Below are 17,259 nucleotides of genomic sequence, written 5' to 3'. Positions count from 1 at the left end.
TTAGATCTTTCTAAGACACTTCTATTGTTGCATTCGTTCTTATAACTAAGTGGAAGGGTAAAAAACGATATTATGATAATTTTATAATTATTCATAATGGGGTCCCAGGAATATGTTGTGGAGTGGTCCTTGGCTGAGAAACAAAAAGAGAACCTCTGGTATAATCGTAACTACCAACCTGTCTGGCACCTTTGTACTTTGAATTAATAGCTTGGATTATTCTTAAACTGAGTAATTTATGCACAACATTGTTTTTAATATAAGAAAAAATAATCAGTCAATCAAATATTTGTACAGCCCATATTCACAAATCTCATTCAGTCTCATAGGGCTTAACAAGGTGTGGCAATAATTTCCACATTTCTTTAAAAAATTAATTTCGAACTGTGGCGGCAGCAGCGCGCCTCGGAGCAGCTAATATACCGGAAATGGAAAAGCCAAAGAAGAAGAAGCAGCACCCTCGCGTAGCCACAACACTGCACGACAGCTAACTGCTAACTTAGCAGGCTACATCATAGTATGATATCCTAAATGTGAACAGAGGAAGGAACAATAAAGCTGCAGACTCTGATAACGTGTTTGATATAGGTACGTTCACAAGTTTAATTCATGTTTTGCAAATAAATTTAAAAAACCCCGGGCACAGGCGTGTTGCTAGCTACAGTAGCACTTTGCTAACATCGCTAATGTTACCCGGCGTATCCATACATTCGTTATCCGATGCTAACCGTTAGCTGTGTTGCAGGCACACATTGGTCATGACAACATTTCTTTGTTGCCGGTTGCATGTCCCATTAAATTAATCTATCTATCACAATGTGAGATAATACTCTTATTAAGCAGGCTAACCTCAACTCTACATTTAGAACATTATTAGCTAGCTAGCGTCTATGTATCACGGGGGCAACAGTTCCATTCTCGAATAGTCACAGGTAAGAATCGAATGATAGAGGAGCTTTCAAAGCGTGTGTTCAGTTTACAGCACCGGGAACTTTAAAATACATGCTCACGTGCGTTTATTAGTTTCTGACTGTTTAAGCGAGGAATAATGTGCTCTCTCTTTGAAATGCAAGAACTAATGTAAAACTTTCCCCATTATTCACTGATCCCTCCTGAAGGAGACCCGCCTCCCACTGTGAACCTCTGCTATAATGTAGTGTGTAATGAAGTATAATTGTGTTCATCAGTTTATGCAGTCTGAGAGCAGTAGACATTAAGATGTTTACTGGGTTGATGATGTTAAAGCACGGCCATATAACAGAATCTAAACATTTCATGAGTGTTTGACTCATGAACTTGTATTTCATTCAGCTCCCGATTCACCAATGGACTTGATTTCATTCCAGCATGGTTTCACATTACTTGCCAGCTACCACCAACGACTCTGATACAAGTGACGTGAAATGTTGTTCATGAAGAACATTAACAAACAAGAGTTGATGCAAACTGCTGTAATTGTGTAGGCAAGATGGTAATGTCCCGTTAAAGCAATGGACAAGGATTAAAGAACATACAATTGTTGTAGCACAAAGTAAGCAAACAAAAAGGGAAGATAGTATAGTAGGGACAACACAAAACTTACAAAAGAACAACAAACAAACGGAAAAACTGAAGCAGTGATCCAAACAATCAGTCTGATACACCAGCACGGGACCTTTTCAACCCCTGAGGTGTATGAGCCAGTTCAGTCCTGCTGAAAGTGCTGTACATTCATGACTAACATAAGCAACACAACAGATAAAAAGATAGAAACACAAATGCATTGATTATAAATTAAAGACATGGAGAAGAGAATACATATTTGGTTCATCATAAGTGTTTATACTGAACAGTGGAAAAGTGTTGAGGTCTTGACTTGAATATTCTCCACGTCAGAGGCTGAGAGCAATCGTCCAGGATGTATGCTGTCTACAGACAAGCCCACACCCCCACTGCAGTGGAGTTTTCTGTCTACTGCAACTTTATATCCAGTAAGGAGAAGAACTTGGTCGTGGCTGGAACATCTCAACTCTTCGTTTACAGGATCATCCATGATGTTGAGGTAAATGTGTTTCCTCTTGGTTGGTTTCTCTATTTAAGTTTTGAAATAAGTGGAAATTGTTTCATGTGTTGAATGTCATGTTATCATTTCAGAGTACATCAAAGTCTGACAAATCTGCAGGTAAGTCTGGGCATCAAGCTCAAAGCAATCAGAATTAACTCCTAATATTTTACATAAACTCGCATGAGTGTTTTTGCAGTCCAGCTTAAATCTGTCCTCCTACAGATTCTAAATCTCGTAAGGAGAAGCTGGAGCAGGTGGCGTCCTTTTCTCTCTTTGGAAATGTTATGTCCATGGCCAGTGTGCAGCTTGTAGGCTCCAGCAGAGATGCACTCCTCCTCAGTTTCAAAGATGCCAAGGTATGGCCGTCTGAGCTGTCCACTGACTGAAGATCAAAATTGCTAAAATAGTTCTTATCTGACTTCGGGATGTGTTTTTTGTTTCACCAGTTGTCTGTCGTGGAGTATGACCCGGGGACACATGACCTCAAGACGCTGTCTCTTCATTACTTTGAGGAACCAGAACTCAGAGTATGTAGAACATAGATAACATTTGATGGATCTTTCTGAGTTGAGCTGAATGTTTATGTGCAGAAAGGGATTTATTTATGACTTATTTGGTCTCTTGTTCAATTTTCAGGATGGTTTTGTACAAAATGTACACATTCCCATTGTTCGCGTAGATCCAGAGAATCGCTGTGCTGTCATGCTTGTGTATGGCACCCAACTGGTGGTGTTGCCATTCAGAAAGGACACTCTAACTGATGAGCAGGAGGGTGGAGTTGGAGAAGGGTATGCCTGCACTCTCCTATACCTTCTGGTTATTGTTGTTTTTAACTATCTGATGGGCATCTATGCCTTTAAAACAAACCTTTTCTTCTTTTAATCCTGCAATAAAGTTGTCTGGCCATGCTGAATACAACACTTTCTCTATCTCACCTGCAGACCTAAATCCAGCTTCCTACCCAGCTACATTATTGATGTCCGTGAGCTGGACGAGAAGCTGCTAAACATTATTGACATGAAGTTTCTGCATGGCTACTATGAGCCTACGCTGCTCACCCTGTTTGAGCCCAACCAGACATGGCCTGGGTCAGTCCAACACACCATCAGAAATGATGCAAACGTTTTGTTTTTATTTGATATTCTGAGCTGCTAACAAGAGTTCAGCGTTTAACTTCTGTGTGTGTGTGTCACTTTGCCAGACGTGTTGCCGTGCGTCAGGACACTTGCAGCATCGTCGCCATCTCCCTCAACATCATGCAAAAGGTCCATCCTGTCATTTGGTCGCTCAGTAATCTGCCTTTTGACTGTACACAAGTTATGGCTGTTCCTAAACCCATCGGTGAGTGGAGGGAATTCAAAGTTCCCACTTTGCCGTAAAGATAATTTCCATTGGACAATATCAGATATAAATTGACACTATATGAGGAAGTGTGTTGTGTTGTTAGTGTGTGTGTTGTTGCAGCTGCTGAGGATTCTGATCACATATGAAATCTTTGTAGGTGGTGTGGTGGTGTTTGCTGTGAATTCATTGCTGTATTTGAACCAGAGTGTTCCACCATATGGAGTTTCTCTCAACACTCAAACAATGGGGACCACAGCCTTCCCACTACGTAAGCATTTGGACCGGATCACACTCACATATACTATATTTGACCTTCACGACATTCATACACTGTTTGATATTTGTTGACATCTATGCCTTTTGGTTTTGCAGGTGTACAGGATGAAGTGAAGATCACACTGGACTGTTCCCAGTCTGATTTCATTGCCTATGATAAGATGGTCATCTCTTTGAAAGGAGGAGAAATGTGAGTCTTTGTCATTACAAGTAAAACACTCGTGAACAATGTTGATAGTTTATGATTCTTCTCTGACTATTCTCTTGTTGTCTTGCAGTTATGTGTTAACCCTTATCACCGATGGCATGAGGAGTGTGCGGGCGTTCCACTTTGACAAAGCTGCTGCCAGCGTCCTGACAACTTGTGTAAGTTCTGCTTGTGGCTGTGAGCAAACACGGTCTGGTGATACAGACAGTCATACAAACACAAAGGTCAGGAGGTATTGAGGCTCATTTATGAACAGTGAAAAGTAATTCGTCTGTATCAAACAATGGAACCATCACTTCCTCCATACTTCCATGCAGCCTTTAGATTAGTGTGGTTGTTAAGCAATACAACCACTGGAGGGCAGCGTAGAGTCTAGGGTTGATAACAACAACAAACATACTAACAAAGGAGGAGGTTGTGAAAATATAAATTGGAAACTTTGTTGCTCCAACTTATCAACTCACAATGTTTTGGCAAAAAATGTTCCTCCACTGTTGAAATTTCTTCCTTGTGGCCTATTGTTGTCTTGCTTGAACTATTGGTTACACTGCCCCCCATGATTTCCAGTGGTACTGCTCCGTTTAGTCTGTTTGTCCGTATCAATACGCTGTCGTACAAAGTACGGACAGATGGCTCAGTCCATTTCCCTCTCTAACAATGAGCATAAATTAGCCATTGGAGGTACCAGTACTTTAATATTAAATAATTTACCACTTATAGATAAAAAAGAATGTAGAATAAAAAGTCTTAATGCTTTACCCAAAACCAATATGTAGATTCTTATGTGCGTTATTTGAGGATATAAAAGCAAAATTGAATATACTGGTAATCCGCTTTTAAAGGATTTAGATACTGTTTGTATATCGTCTGTCAAACTGATGCCTCATGCTGTGGGCTTTACTCCTAGATGGTGACCATGGAGCCAGGTTACCTTTTCCTCGGTTCCCGCCTCGGAAACTCCCTGCTCCTGAAATACACAGAGAAACTTCAGGAGACGCCACCAGAGGAGGGCAAAGAAAATCCGGACAAAGAGAAGGATAAAGACAGACAGGTAACTCAGTGAATGTGGAAAATGTGACTTTTTATACATTTTGGGGTTCACTTTATTTTCATTTGCTTTATGCTTTTCTACCACACCAGTTAGTTTACTTAAGGCATGTGTCAGTATTCCAATAAACACTTAGTACTTTGAAGGATTCCTGTTTTGTTTGACAGCTTTTCGTCAACACATTCTTCTTTCTAAATTATTGTTAATGAATTCCAGGAGGAGCCACCGAGCAAAAAGAAACGAGTAGAATCTTCCACTAACTGGACAGGTATGTTGGATTTTCTGTGCCAGAAATATGTGCGTGATCTCTCCTGGTGTGTATATTGTTTGATAATATCTTTGATTTGACAGATGAGGTGGATGAGATTGAAGTGTATGGAAGCGAGGCCCAGTCAGGCACTCAGCTGGCCACCTACTCCTTTGAGGTAGTTAATCACCAAGCTTAACTGCTTTGTATGTAATTTCAGATCTGTGTAGAATGTGACGGAGGCGTCGTCTGTGTTTGTCCTTACAGGTTTGTGACAGCATACTCAACATTGGACCTTGTGCGAATGCCTCCATGGGGGAACCTGCATTCTTGTCAGAAGAGGTAGAGACATTTGTAACACTTCTCTGTAGTGCTGCTTGTGCATCAGCAGAGAATTGAACTGGATATCAGTGACTTTGATTCTTTCCTACCCACAGTTTCAGAGCAACCCTGAGCCTGACCTGGAGGTTGTAGTTTGCTCTGGTAACGGCAAGAATGGTGCACTGTCTGTACTTCAGGTAAACCGTCCTCTATTTAGTCAGACTGTTGTTTTTGTGCACGTGTGTTTAGAGTAGTGTATGCATGATTGTTGTTTCTGCACCGTCCTAAAACCTGCGGTCGTGAGGACCGTCGGCTGCAGGTCCAGTGACGGTGCTATAGAGAAGTCTGGGTCTACCAGGGCTGCCTCAGAGATCAAACGGAGTAGCCTGTAAAAAACGCAGACACAAGTTGAGACACTTAAATGAAACACAGGACTAGCGTCTTGTTTCTGTTTTATCATTATTTCTCTTTCTTTCAAATGCATTTGATGTGTTTGCATTCTGTTTTCAGCGGAGCATCCGACCCCAAGTAGTCACTACATTTGAGCTGCCAGGTTGCCATGACATGTGGACGGTCATCTCAAGTGAGGTCAAGGAAGACAAAAAAGTACGGAGTATTAATAGTTTAAAGTTTTCACTAATCAATGATCACAATGTTCACAAATTTGTAGTTGCACATTTTCTTTAGCTGTGAGATATTTCCTGGTCCTTTCCCAGGCTGTAAAGTCAACTGATGAGTCAGAGGAGGGAGGAGAGACAGAGAACAGTGAGGATGGTGAAGAGGGAGAAAAAGAGAAGGAGGAGAAGGAGAAAGAGGAGGAAGAGAAGACGGAGCCACCCATGGAGGATGATAAGAAGAAGCACGGCTTCCTAATTCTAAGCAGAGAAGATTCGACTATGGTAAAAACACACATCATTACACAACCGATCATAATCTTAATTAGAACAAGAATTTAAAAGAATACATTTTAATTTGAAATAGAAAAACTAAAGTTTTGAGAATAAGTGTTATGCTGTATTGTAAGGAAAAATAAAAGCAGTCTTTTACAATCTCTGGCATGTGTCTAATGTGATTTGGCTGCGTTGTTGTGCAGATCCTTCAGACTGGTCAGGAGATCATGGAGCTGGACACCAGCGGTTTTGCCACCCAGGGACCCACTGTGTTCGCTGGAAACATAGGTGACAACAAGTACATCATCCAAGTGTCACCTATGGGTATTAGACTGCTGGAAGGAGGTAAAATGAGGAAGAACAATTGTCATAAGTCAGAAATAATTGGATTTTACACATGTGTTTCACTCTCATGTTTCTTTTCCACTCTGATTTCAGTCACACAGCTCCACTTTATCCCAGTGGACCTGGGCTCTCCCATAGTGCACTGCTCCGTGGCCGACCCTTATGTGGTAATCATGACGGCAGATGGAATAGTCACAATGTTTGTGCTGAAGATCGACTCGTACATGGGGAAGACACATCGGCTGGCTCTGCAGAAACCACATATCCCCACTGTGAGTAGATCATGCTCATCAGTCTTCACAGCAGGGTTTTATTGACCAAACACACCCCCTGCTGGCAAAAGTGGTTGTGCAGTTTCAATATTGTAATTAGATTTCTACAGTAACAATATCTAAATGAAACACAGTAGTAAACGCTCACATTTGGAAACTAGTCTTCTAAACTGCTTTTTTAAAATGAGTCTAAAGCTGCTTCTCGTTCCACAGCAATCACGCGTGATCACACTGTGTGCTTACCGAGACATAAGTGGCATGTTCACCACGGAAAACAAAGTGAACTGCTCCGTCAAAGAGGACGTTGTCATCAGGAGTCAGTCTGAGACAGAGACCATCATCCAGGACCTCAGGTAAGAATTTGCATCACCTCATTAACCAATTAAGACCTAAAGTGCTGAACAAAAATAAACTCTCAAACATGAGAATTGTTTGAAAACAACCATCTACAATTTGAGGGTTTTCTGAAGAGCTGACAGAATGGCCAATGTTTACCAAAAAAAAGCCGGCGCTTGTGTCGATGTGCTGTATCTAAAGTCACGTGATCTCTGCAGCAGAATGAATACGTTACATCCAGTCTTTGCCTGCTGCACCACTGCTCACCTGAATCCTGCAGACAGTTTGTTGCTGTTGTGAACAGAGAATCTCCCGCTGCGTTTTGCATGTGTGAAAGGAAAACTGCAGAGAAAGTTGGGACCCAATTCTCTAGAGGTCCTCCACTGGACATGTCTGAAAACAGCTTTACTTACTGAGCCTTGGTCGGCAGGTCAGCAGGCACATTGTCAATTTTTCTTTCGCTTAGATCACCTAAGAGATACTTTATTGATCCCTCAAGGGGAAATTCTTTTTACACTCATTTTTTACATGCATTTTATAACCCTGAAACACAATCCCACCCACACAAAGGGCTCATAGACATGCAAATGTGGAGAGAGATGGTGGAGTGATGCCTGCCCTTGTCTTCTTTAAAAACCTTTTTATAGGCTAAGAGCGCTAACAAACAAACAAACTACATTTCCCATAATGGAATTCACATTTCCCCCGTATGTCAGCAAATCACAATGCTTTTGATCAGTCACGTGTATTTAAAATGATGACGTCGTAGATGAGTTGAACACGTCTCATCTGGCTCCAAAGGGACCTTGCACCCAGTCTTAAAGTTAAATACACGCATTTTGCATCCAGTTGACTAGCTGTTAGATGTTGTATTCATGTGAGGACTGGTTGTCGTTGCAGTAACGTGGTGGATGACGAGGAGGAAATGCTGTACGGAGACTCCAATGCTAGCGCAGAGAACGCAAGGGATGAAATGGGCCGCAGCTCCATGGCTCAAGCACCTTCTGGAAGTGATGGGGGCTCGATCAAGGCAGAGCCCACGCACTGGTGCATGATCATCAGAGAGAATGGTGTCATGGAGGTATGGTGTATATGTGTAATATCTTAAGAGTATATATAGTATCATTAGTGACACGATAAACTTCTTTTTTTCATGATCCTTTCTTTGTGATTTTTCGAGCAGATCTATCAGCTGCCCGACTGGTGCTTGGTCTTCCTAGTGAAGAATTTCCCAGTTGGTCAGAGGGTGCTGGTTGACAGTTCCTCTGGCCAATCAGCAACACAGGGGGAGGGCAAAAAGGAAGAAGTAACACGACAGGGAGATATCCCTTTAGTCAAAGAGGTGGCTTTGGTTTCCCTTGGCAACAATCACAGCAGACCTTATTTACTGGTGAGTTTCTACTTTCAGTGTCTCTTTGTGTTTGTCTTGATTAAAGTGCTTCATATAAAGAAATGAAAAAACTTAATTTGAATAAAAAATGGGGCATTACAGAAGGATTTCTTGTTTTTTAGGTTCACGTGGAACAGGAGCTTCTGATCTATGAGGCGTTCCCGTACGATCAACAGCAGCCACAAAACAACCTGAAAGTCCGCTTTAAAAAAGTATGAGATACAGTATGAGTTGATACAGGTGGAGTAAATCAACTGAGCTTTGGATTAACAATGCCACTCTACTCTGCACAGGTGCCCCACAATATTAACTTTAGAGAAAAGAAATCAAAGCTGAAGAAAGATAAGAAGGCCGAGAGCGGTGCCACCGAGGAGAGTTCAGCCGTGAAGAGTCGTATTGCAAGGTTCAGATACTTTGAAGACATTTCCGGATACTCAGGGGTAAGAAGGGCATTTTAAAAAAACCCCACATATTTCAGGATTCAATCGCCAACATCCAGGATTTAAGAGCTTTTACATCCAATTAGTGTGTTGGATTAGTGAAGTCATTTTCCTTGTTGGCACAGGTTTTCATCTGTGGTCCATCTCCACATTGGATGCTGGTCACGTCTCGGGGAGCAATGAGGCTGCACCCCATGACCATTGATGGCGCCATCGAGTCTTTCTCCCCCTTCCACAACATTAACTGCCCCAAAGGCTTCCTCTATTTCAACAAGCAGGTACACGGACACACATTCTCACTTTCCACACAGGTATGAATGATTTCAGTAGTTGTGATGTCATCATGTTACGGGGAAAACATCAATAGATTCTGAAACACAAAGTGTAAATCTTTTTTTTTTAATATGGTTTGACATGGCAGACGGGTAGGCCTGGGCCGATAATCAATAAATCAATTAATCGCACGATAAATTAAAATGAACTCAATCATTTTCCGGCCTCGATATATCGCCATGTGCATGCGTGTTTGTTGTCCTCGTCTCTCGCCTCCAAGCAGGCTGGATGACAAGAGGGTTCACTCTGTGCTCGGTCTCAGCACCTGGGGGCGTTGGTTGCGGAATGAACGGAGTGAACCCTCCTGTCACTCATCCAGCCTCTTTGTCTCTGTGGGGGGAGGCGGGGCCGGTAGCATTAGCCACACATGCTACACACACAGAGTGCAGCTAGTGAGCGTCGTGCGGAGCAACGCGAGGAGGAAAGATGATTGTAAAGCCAAACGCCACAGCCCCGGTGTGGGAAGGTTTCGGCTTCAAACCGAATGAGCAAGGTGAGCCCATCAACACGGACGAGCCAGTTCAAAAGTGGTGGCAGCGAAAAAAGGCAACACAACAAAGTTGCATGCCCACCTGAAGCATCACCACCCGACCCAGTTTAACCAGCTGGGGAAACAAAGTGCAGCTCGAGATGCAGAGCCTTCGTCCCGACAGTCAACACTCACTGAGGCGTTCGGTCGACAAAGTAAATATAAACGGAACAGCGCAGAATGGTGTTCGCTTATTGTCTTGGAAAGGGTGTGCATTATTATTATATATTATCATGTTGACAATTATATCGTTTATCGGCGATAATTCGTGTGACAATATATCGTCCAGCAAAATTTGTTATCGTCCCAGGCCATCAGACGGGTCTAAATAATACATTACCCATGAGCCTTGAATGCCAAAGCTGTGAAGGTGAAATCAGTCAAAGGCTTTTTTCTCAGCGGTGTAATTATTACTGCTGGATATCTTCATTTAGTTCCTGTTTAGTTCCGATTCAGCAAACCTTCTCTTCCCTGTTGAACATGGCCCACAATGTCAGCATGCTGAAGTGCTTCTTTTGCGTGTCGATTTTCTTCTTTTGATGTCCATTTCTGTCCTGTTGTCAATAATGGTCCAACAGCCTGTATCGATTTGTCTCTGGGCTCTGAGAGAGTCATCTCCAGCCTTGTTTTCATGCTCACAAACTCCTCTAAGAGACTTGAGATAGGCATCTTGAGGATGCACTGTCCATACAGGCCCATGTTGCTCAGACATTTGAATTGGTTTTGATGGATTGATCCTCATTTTGGCCCATATGATGTTTTCTTCAAGTTTCCCTAGCCGTCTGGTGCATGGGGCTGTTGTGGTCAGGGTTGTCATGTCGTCCATGTAGGCCCTGATTGGTGTTAAACAGATGCCTGACTTCTGTCACTCACCACCTAATACCCATTTTGAAGCTCTAATAATCACCTCCATTGCCATGGTAAACACTAGTGGGGAGATAGTGCAGCCAGCCATGATGCCTACTTCGAAACGCTAACGCCATATGGTGGTAAAATCTGGTGTCATAAAGCAGAATTGCAGTATTGTAAATAAGATATACCTAAGGTAAACAAATGCTCTGCTGTGGTTGCCAAACAAAGTTTTTGTGCAATGTTCTGAATATACAGTTAGAAATGAAAGTATGTTTTAGGAGAGAAACAACCAAAAGTGTGTTTGATGCTATGTTTCACATCTGTGTGCACTTCCTGGGAATAATAGTGTTTCAGTAGAATGTAGCTAGTTTCTAGTGTAATAATGAGGCTTCAGAAGCCTCATTTTCAACAATACTGTACAGGCATTTAGTTTTGCATATGAAAGTTGCAATTGACTCAGATATTTGTGAATCACATGGAGAACTTCAACACAAATGCCCTTCTCAGCAGCGTTTGTTTTGGATCTGTTGGTTTATCTGGATGATGTGTTGTTAATTCCTTTTGGAGATTTTTGGTATATTCATTGTATTTGACCTCCATTTTGCACATCTTGCATTTTTTCCAGCTCTTGTGTTCAGATCCAAAATGCAACCAGACATCTGTCACACATTTGTAAATCATCACTCAGGTCCTTGCTGGCTCACATCATAATTATTTAAACCTCCTGAAATCTTCCATTTTTTAAAATCTAGTTTCTAGCTCCTCAAACAGTTTTCATTGTGTGTGTGTGTGTTTTCCCACAGGGTGAACTGAGGATCAGCGTGCTGCCCACATATCTGTCCTATGATGCCCCGTGGCCAGTGAGAAAAATCCCACTGAGGTGCACCGTCCACTTCGTCTCCTACCATGTCGAATCTAAGGCAAGACTCCGCGCACTCAGCCCACACAGCACCGCAGGCATCAAAGCAGCGACGTGACACAAATTCAAGCTGAAACACACTCCCTGGATTCACACACCTCAACTTGCATAACCTGATGCAAAATAAAAGCGTATCGATTGGCCTTCTTTGAAAAGTTGAAAGAGAAATCCCTCTGGCCTCAAACATTTCTTACGAGGGAGAGAGAGAAAACACCCAGTGAGGGTGACTTTGAAAGGATTAGTCTTTGATCTGAAGTTTTTGTGTGTGACTGTGGATTTTTCCCTCTCAGGTGTATGCTATTTGTACCAGCGTGAAAGAGCCCTGCACTCGCATCCCCAGGATGACTGGAGAGGAGAAGGAGTTCGAAATCATAGATAGAGGTCAGATGTTAACACACCCTATTTGGCCTGACATATCCCCACAATCCTCCATGTTACCGATATATCCATATAACAGGATGTTTATTTTATTTTATTATACAAAATATGGATTCATACTGCTACTGCAAGATTTGATATCAGCAAACTTGTCACATTGTATATGTGTCTGGTGTTTATTTTAGCAAAGCATATCACTAGACTAAATTACTTTTGGCTAACTATTTGTTTTAGCTAACCATTCCAAATTACTTTTAGCTAAAGATTTATCCATTTATTCTAGCGACTATTTCAATCGTTTATTCGTTTCCTTAAGCTAACTGTTTGGGAAGTTTTTACATATTTTTTAACCCTTTTTAACAATTAAGCTTTTTGACAATTTTGTTTATTCCTCTATATAATAACTATATTAACTATTTTAATCTGTAAGATGTTTTTAAATTATGAAAACTTCTTTTAGCTATTTCAACCATTTATCCATTTTAAACCCATAAGGCTAAAGATTTCAGTTGTTTGAAAAATATTTTTTGTGAGATTTTAGCTACTTTTTCCAAACATCAATGCATCACTATCCCAACTTTGACATTTCTCTTTGTTAACTAGTTCAACCATTTTCAACCACATATTTAGACTTATGTGCTCACTTCTCTTACTAACTCACTATCGTTAAAGGTGGTGCATTACTTATAGTAGATTACTGATATGACTGCTTTTGTGACAGTACATTCACTGAAGATCAGCATTGCATGAATTTCTGAAACAGTCATTTCCCTTTTTAATGCAGTATCTTACTGAAATGTCTGTGTTGTCATCCTGCAGATGATCGTTACATTAATCCTCAGCAGGAGAGGTTCTCCATCCAGCTCATCTCTCCAGTCAGCTGGGAGATTATTCCCAACACACGGTAAAAGCTGTTTTCTTTATATATCCTACCCCTTTTCAAGAACAAGAGAAAATCTACAGTATGTCTAGTTTCAACAGACATTAGGAACCAATAATAATGTGGTCATTTGCAAGTGTTGTTTTCTCATTTTCTCTGGAGCCGGTTGTCCTGCAGACTTTGTGCTGCTGTTAGAGAACTTGGGGATTTAGTTGAAAATCTTGGGTCATTCTGTAGACGATTAGTTCAGTCTCACATTGCTGCTGAGCCTCATTCCATAATCCAGGACCAGTTGGACATGTTGGGTAATTTATCCACGTCCCTGGTCATTCATCATTAACTGTTTCAGTGAGGAACAGCACAGTAAGTCTGGTTTTCAGTGTTTCACAATTATAAGTCCAGGCAACACTTGTGTGAGAAAATGCATCGTTATCATTTTTATGTGAGCACACAATGAATATATTATTAAAATATGGAGCCATGCTTCAGTGCTTTGCTAACTGGGCCCTGCTATCTGCTTCTGACATGTAATACTCAGCATGGACAATTTTAAAGTAGTAATAACACAAATATTATGAAAGTGTGTAGTTGTGCGAGTCCATCATCACTATTCACATGGCAATTACCCCAGAAACAACAAGAACTAGAGCAGGACACATACTAAGTTATAACTGTAATAAACCTGTGTTGGTACAACCAACCTGTGTCTGAACACAGTGTATTTGCTTCCTTCTACTTGGGGATGGTGTGCTGGCATGGAATTGGTGGCTGTCCCTCGATTATGTTGGCCCGGATGGCTCTTTACAGGTGTCAGCAGTTAAAACTGACCACTGGACTGCCGAGATATCACCCTGCATATTCTCTGCTATCATCTCATGTTGTGTGACTAACAGCTCAGCTGCTACTACGCTGCTGTGTGTAAAGAGCTATTCAGAAAGTTTCTTTGATAAACAGCTGTATTTAGATAAATAAATACCTATAGTGACATCAGTGAAAGGGTTATTGTGAGAAAATGGTCTTAATTTCAAATTTAGTTTCTATAATTGTAAGAAGATTGTCTTTACTGACGAATGGATCCATATTTTTTGTATCTTTAATTCTATATGAATATGTTGAGGATTAAAATTTTTTTAAACTAGTAAATGGTTGTGATTTGTGACAAACTGTTTTTAACTCTGCAAGCTTTGCATTTTTCCCCTCTAAACTACTGGGCTCATAATTGTCACTGTCTGGATCCAATTACAGACTTTGTGCTATTTTCATTCAAAACAAATGTGGATGATTTCCTTCAAGCATATAAGAAGGACCTCAGGTTTGTGTATGACTTTGAGAACAGCCAATATAACTGAACACATCCTGTGTTGAACGATGTCTTTCCCTGTATCTGCCTTCTATCAAATAATGGCAAGACGTCAGAAGAACCAACACAGGAACACATTAAACTCTAGATAGAAGCCAGTGTATCAGTAACTACTCCTCTTGTCTCCATTAGGATCGACCTGGAGGAGTGGGAACATGTGACCTGTATGAAGACAGTGGCACTGAGGAGTCAGGAGACAGTGTCTGGCCTGAAGGGCTACGTGGCAGCAGGGACCTGCCTGATGCAGGGAGAGGAGGTCACCTGCAGGGGCCGGGTGAGCAGCACATACAGTTTCTGTAAAAGGGATTCACAGAGGCCACATCTGACGAGAATAAGACATTGAAGCTCTAATGACTCAAATTCTCAGTTTTCTTTAAAATCACTTTACTGTCGTTGTTTCTTGTGCTCAGATTTTTATCATGGACGTGATTGAAGTCGTGCCGGAGCCAGGCCAGCCCCTCACCAAGAACAAGTACAAAGTGCTGTATGAGAAGGAACAGAAGGGGCCGGTGACAGCTCTGTGTCACTGCAACGGATACCTGGTCTCAGCCATCGGACAGAAGGTCTCACTGTCACAGCATCTGTACTTCACTTATCTGGAAACCATAAAAACACTGCTGCCTCAGATCATGTCCAACTACAGGCTAATATTAAAACTGGAATTGAAATAGTGAAACCGCCTGCCTGAAATCTCCAGGCAGGCGGTAGGCAGGAGCCTGATCGTTGAAGGCTAAAATCTCAAAATCAGTTCTAAAACTTGCAGGTGACCAGTGAAGTGCAGCTTCGTGCAACATGGTCAATTCTCTAAAGTGTCGGTTAAAATCCTGCCAGCTGTGTTTTGTATGAGTTGTATAATCTTCATATATTTATTTTTTTGCCGATTCCAGAGTAAAGTCTGCACCACTTTGATCACTTGAGCATCAACAATAACTCTGAGGACAATGGCCTCTGTGTCCCTGCAGATCTTCCTATGGGTCCTGAAGGACAACGACCTGACAGGCATGGCCTTCATCGACACTCAGCTGCACATCCACCAGATGTTCAGCATCAAGAACTTCATCCTGGCTGCCGACCTGATGAAGAGCATCTCGCTGCTGCGCTACCAGGAGGAGAGCAAGACGCTGTCGCTCGTCAGCAGGGTGAGTGGCCAACAAACTGATAGAAGACACTATTCTGATTGAATTCAGAGCCACAGGCTTGAGGTTTGGTGAGTTTACAAACAAGCAGCTCTAAGTGTTGCATTCAAGAGCAGAGGCAGATTAACTGCTGTTGTACAAGTAGTGGAGTGTTTATTGATTAAGATGTACAAGTGAGTATTGACGCTGTGTCTCGTGGGTGTTAATCTCCAGTTGAGTTCGTCTTGAAGAGAGCAGTTCTGGCAGAGAATTCTGGGACTGCAGCTGCCCTCGTTTAAATTGAACTGTTCTCTTCTTGTTCCGGCACCAGGATGCGAAGCCCCTGGAGGTTTACAGCATTGAATTCATGGTGGATAACAACCAGCTCGGATTCCTGGGTAATTTGTGAAGCTCCGTGGAAGACAATTCAATTAAGCCACAAAGCAAATCCTCTTCTAATTAATTTTTCTTTTCTTAATTCTTTCAGTGTCAGATCGCGACAAGAACCTCTATGTATATATGTATTTACCAGAAGGTAACTAAAAGTTGGAGCTACATATTCAAACCTCTAACTCAGTAACAAATACACATCCAGTCATGCAATTTCCTATATGTTTTTTTCAGCCAAAGAGAGCTTCGGAGGAATGCGTTTGCTGAGGCGAGCTGACTTTAACGCCGGAGCTCACATCAACACTTTCTGGCGGATGCCGTGCAGAGGAGCGCTGGACGTCGGCAGCAAGAAGTCTCTGACCTGGGACAACAAGCACATCACGTGGTTTGGTAAGAAACGTCTGCTGGGTAGGATGTGTGAGGTGGTCGGGTTGGATCGGTGTACAATTCATGCATGTTTTGATGATGGAAGAACGAGAGAGCAACAGCGAGGCCAATAGCATTTTGTCATTGACCTTTGTTTGGCATTGTTCAATGTAATAAACAATATTAAAATATAGATAAACATTTTTAAAGTTGAGAAAAACCATTACATTCGACATATCTACATCAGATGACATTCTAGAACTGAAATCCTCTTCATACACTCATGTTTATCCTGTCTGTTCCCACAGCAACCTTAGACGGGGGTGTTGGTTTGCTGCTGCCCATGCAGGAGAAGACGTACAGACGATTGCTGATGTTACAGAATGCTCTCAACACCATGCTGCCTCATCACGCTGGTCTAAACCCCAAGGCCTTCAGGTACGCTGCTCCTCAGTGTTCTACTGGTCACATGATCACACAGTTCAAAGATGGGATGTGTATTAGAGAGAGTTTGATCTTTTAATCGACCTGTGTGTATTTTTTTTTCTTCAGAATGCTACACAGCGACAGACGGAGCCTGCAGAACGCCGTGAGGAACATCCTGGACGGAGAACTCCTCAACAAGTACCTGTACCTCAGCACCATGGAGCGCAGTGAGCTGGCCAAGAAGATTGGAACCACTCAGGACATAGTACGAACCACACTCACTACTAACACAACAGAGAATGCATTCAGGTGTGTTTCCTCATTTCACCTTCTCTCTCCAGATCCTGGACGACCTTCTGGAGATCGACAGAGTAACAGCTCATTTCTGAGCCACATTCCCACATCTCTGTGAAATCCTTGTTTGTTTTTCTTACTGGTTCAAAAAAAACAGGGCAGTTGTGTTTTCTTAAAATATTTTGTATAAAAAAAAAATCTGTGAAATCAATTTAACACGACTGGTGTTTATGTGTTCACGTTGAGCGAGTAACAC

At 41.9% G+C, this 17,259-nt stretch overlaps 1 protein-coding gene across 1 annotated transcript; it reads left to right on the top strand.

The window, feature by feature from the left end:
• Positions 1–433: 433 nt before the first annotated feature.
• On the top strand, positions 434–17,214 carry cpsf1 (cleavage and polyadenylation specific factor 1). The gene is made up of 38 exons (XM_020090716.2): positions 434–588; positions 1,876–2,041; positions 2,134–2,161; positions 2,267–2,400; positions 2,491–2,571; positions 2,681–2,832; positions 2,986–3,132; positions 3,246–3,385; positions 3,546–3,656; positions 3,761–3,854; positions 3,943–4,030; positions 4,780–4,923; positions 5,137–5,188; positions 5,272–5,345; positions 5,435–5,509; positions 5,605–5,685; positions 5,999–6,094; positions 6,205–6,387; positions 6,582–6,723; positions 6,817–6,995; positions 7,209–7,348; positions 8,232–8,412; positions 8,515–8,721; positions 8,844–8,933; positions 9,015–9,161; positions 9,287–9,439; positions 11,679–11,795; positions 12,085–12,175; positions 12,992–13,076; positions 14,545–14,686; positions 14,823–14,975; positions 15,375–15,551; positions 15,859–15,925; positions 16,015–16,062; positions 16,152–16,307; positions 16,592–16,721; positions 16,836–16,974; positions 17,051–17,214. The coding sequence occupies exons 2-38, from the start codon at positions 1,898–1,900 to the stop codon at positions 17,096–17,098; spliced, it is 4,416 nt and encodes a 1,471-aa protein (XP_019946275.2). The 5' UTR covers positions 434–588; positions 1,876–1,897; the 3' UTR covers positions 17,099–17,214.
• Positions 17,215–17,259: the final 45 nt, after the last annotated feature.

This window comes from Paralichthys olivaceus, chromosome 20 (genome assembly GCF_024713975.1).
Source record: "Paralichthys olivaceus isolate ysfri-2021 chromosome 20, ASM2471397v2, whole genome shotgun sequence".
NCBI classification, from domain to species: Eukaryota; Metazoa; Chordata; class Actinopteri; order Pleuronectiformes; family Paralichthyidae; genus Paralichthys; species Paralichthys olivaceus.
Note: the sequence above shows the minus strand (reverse complement) of the source record. Positions and strands in the feature narration are given on the sequence as shown.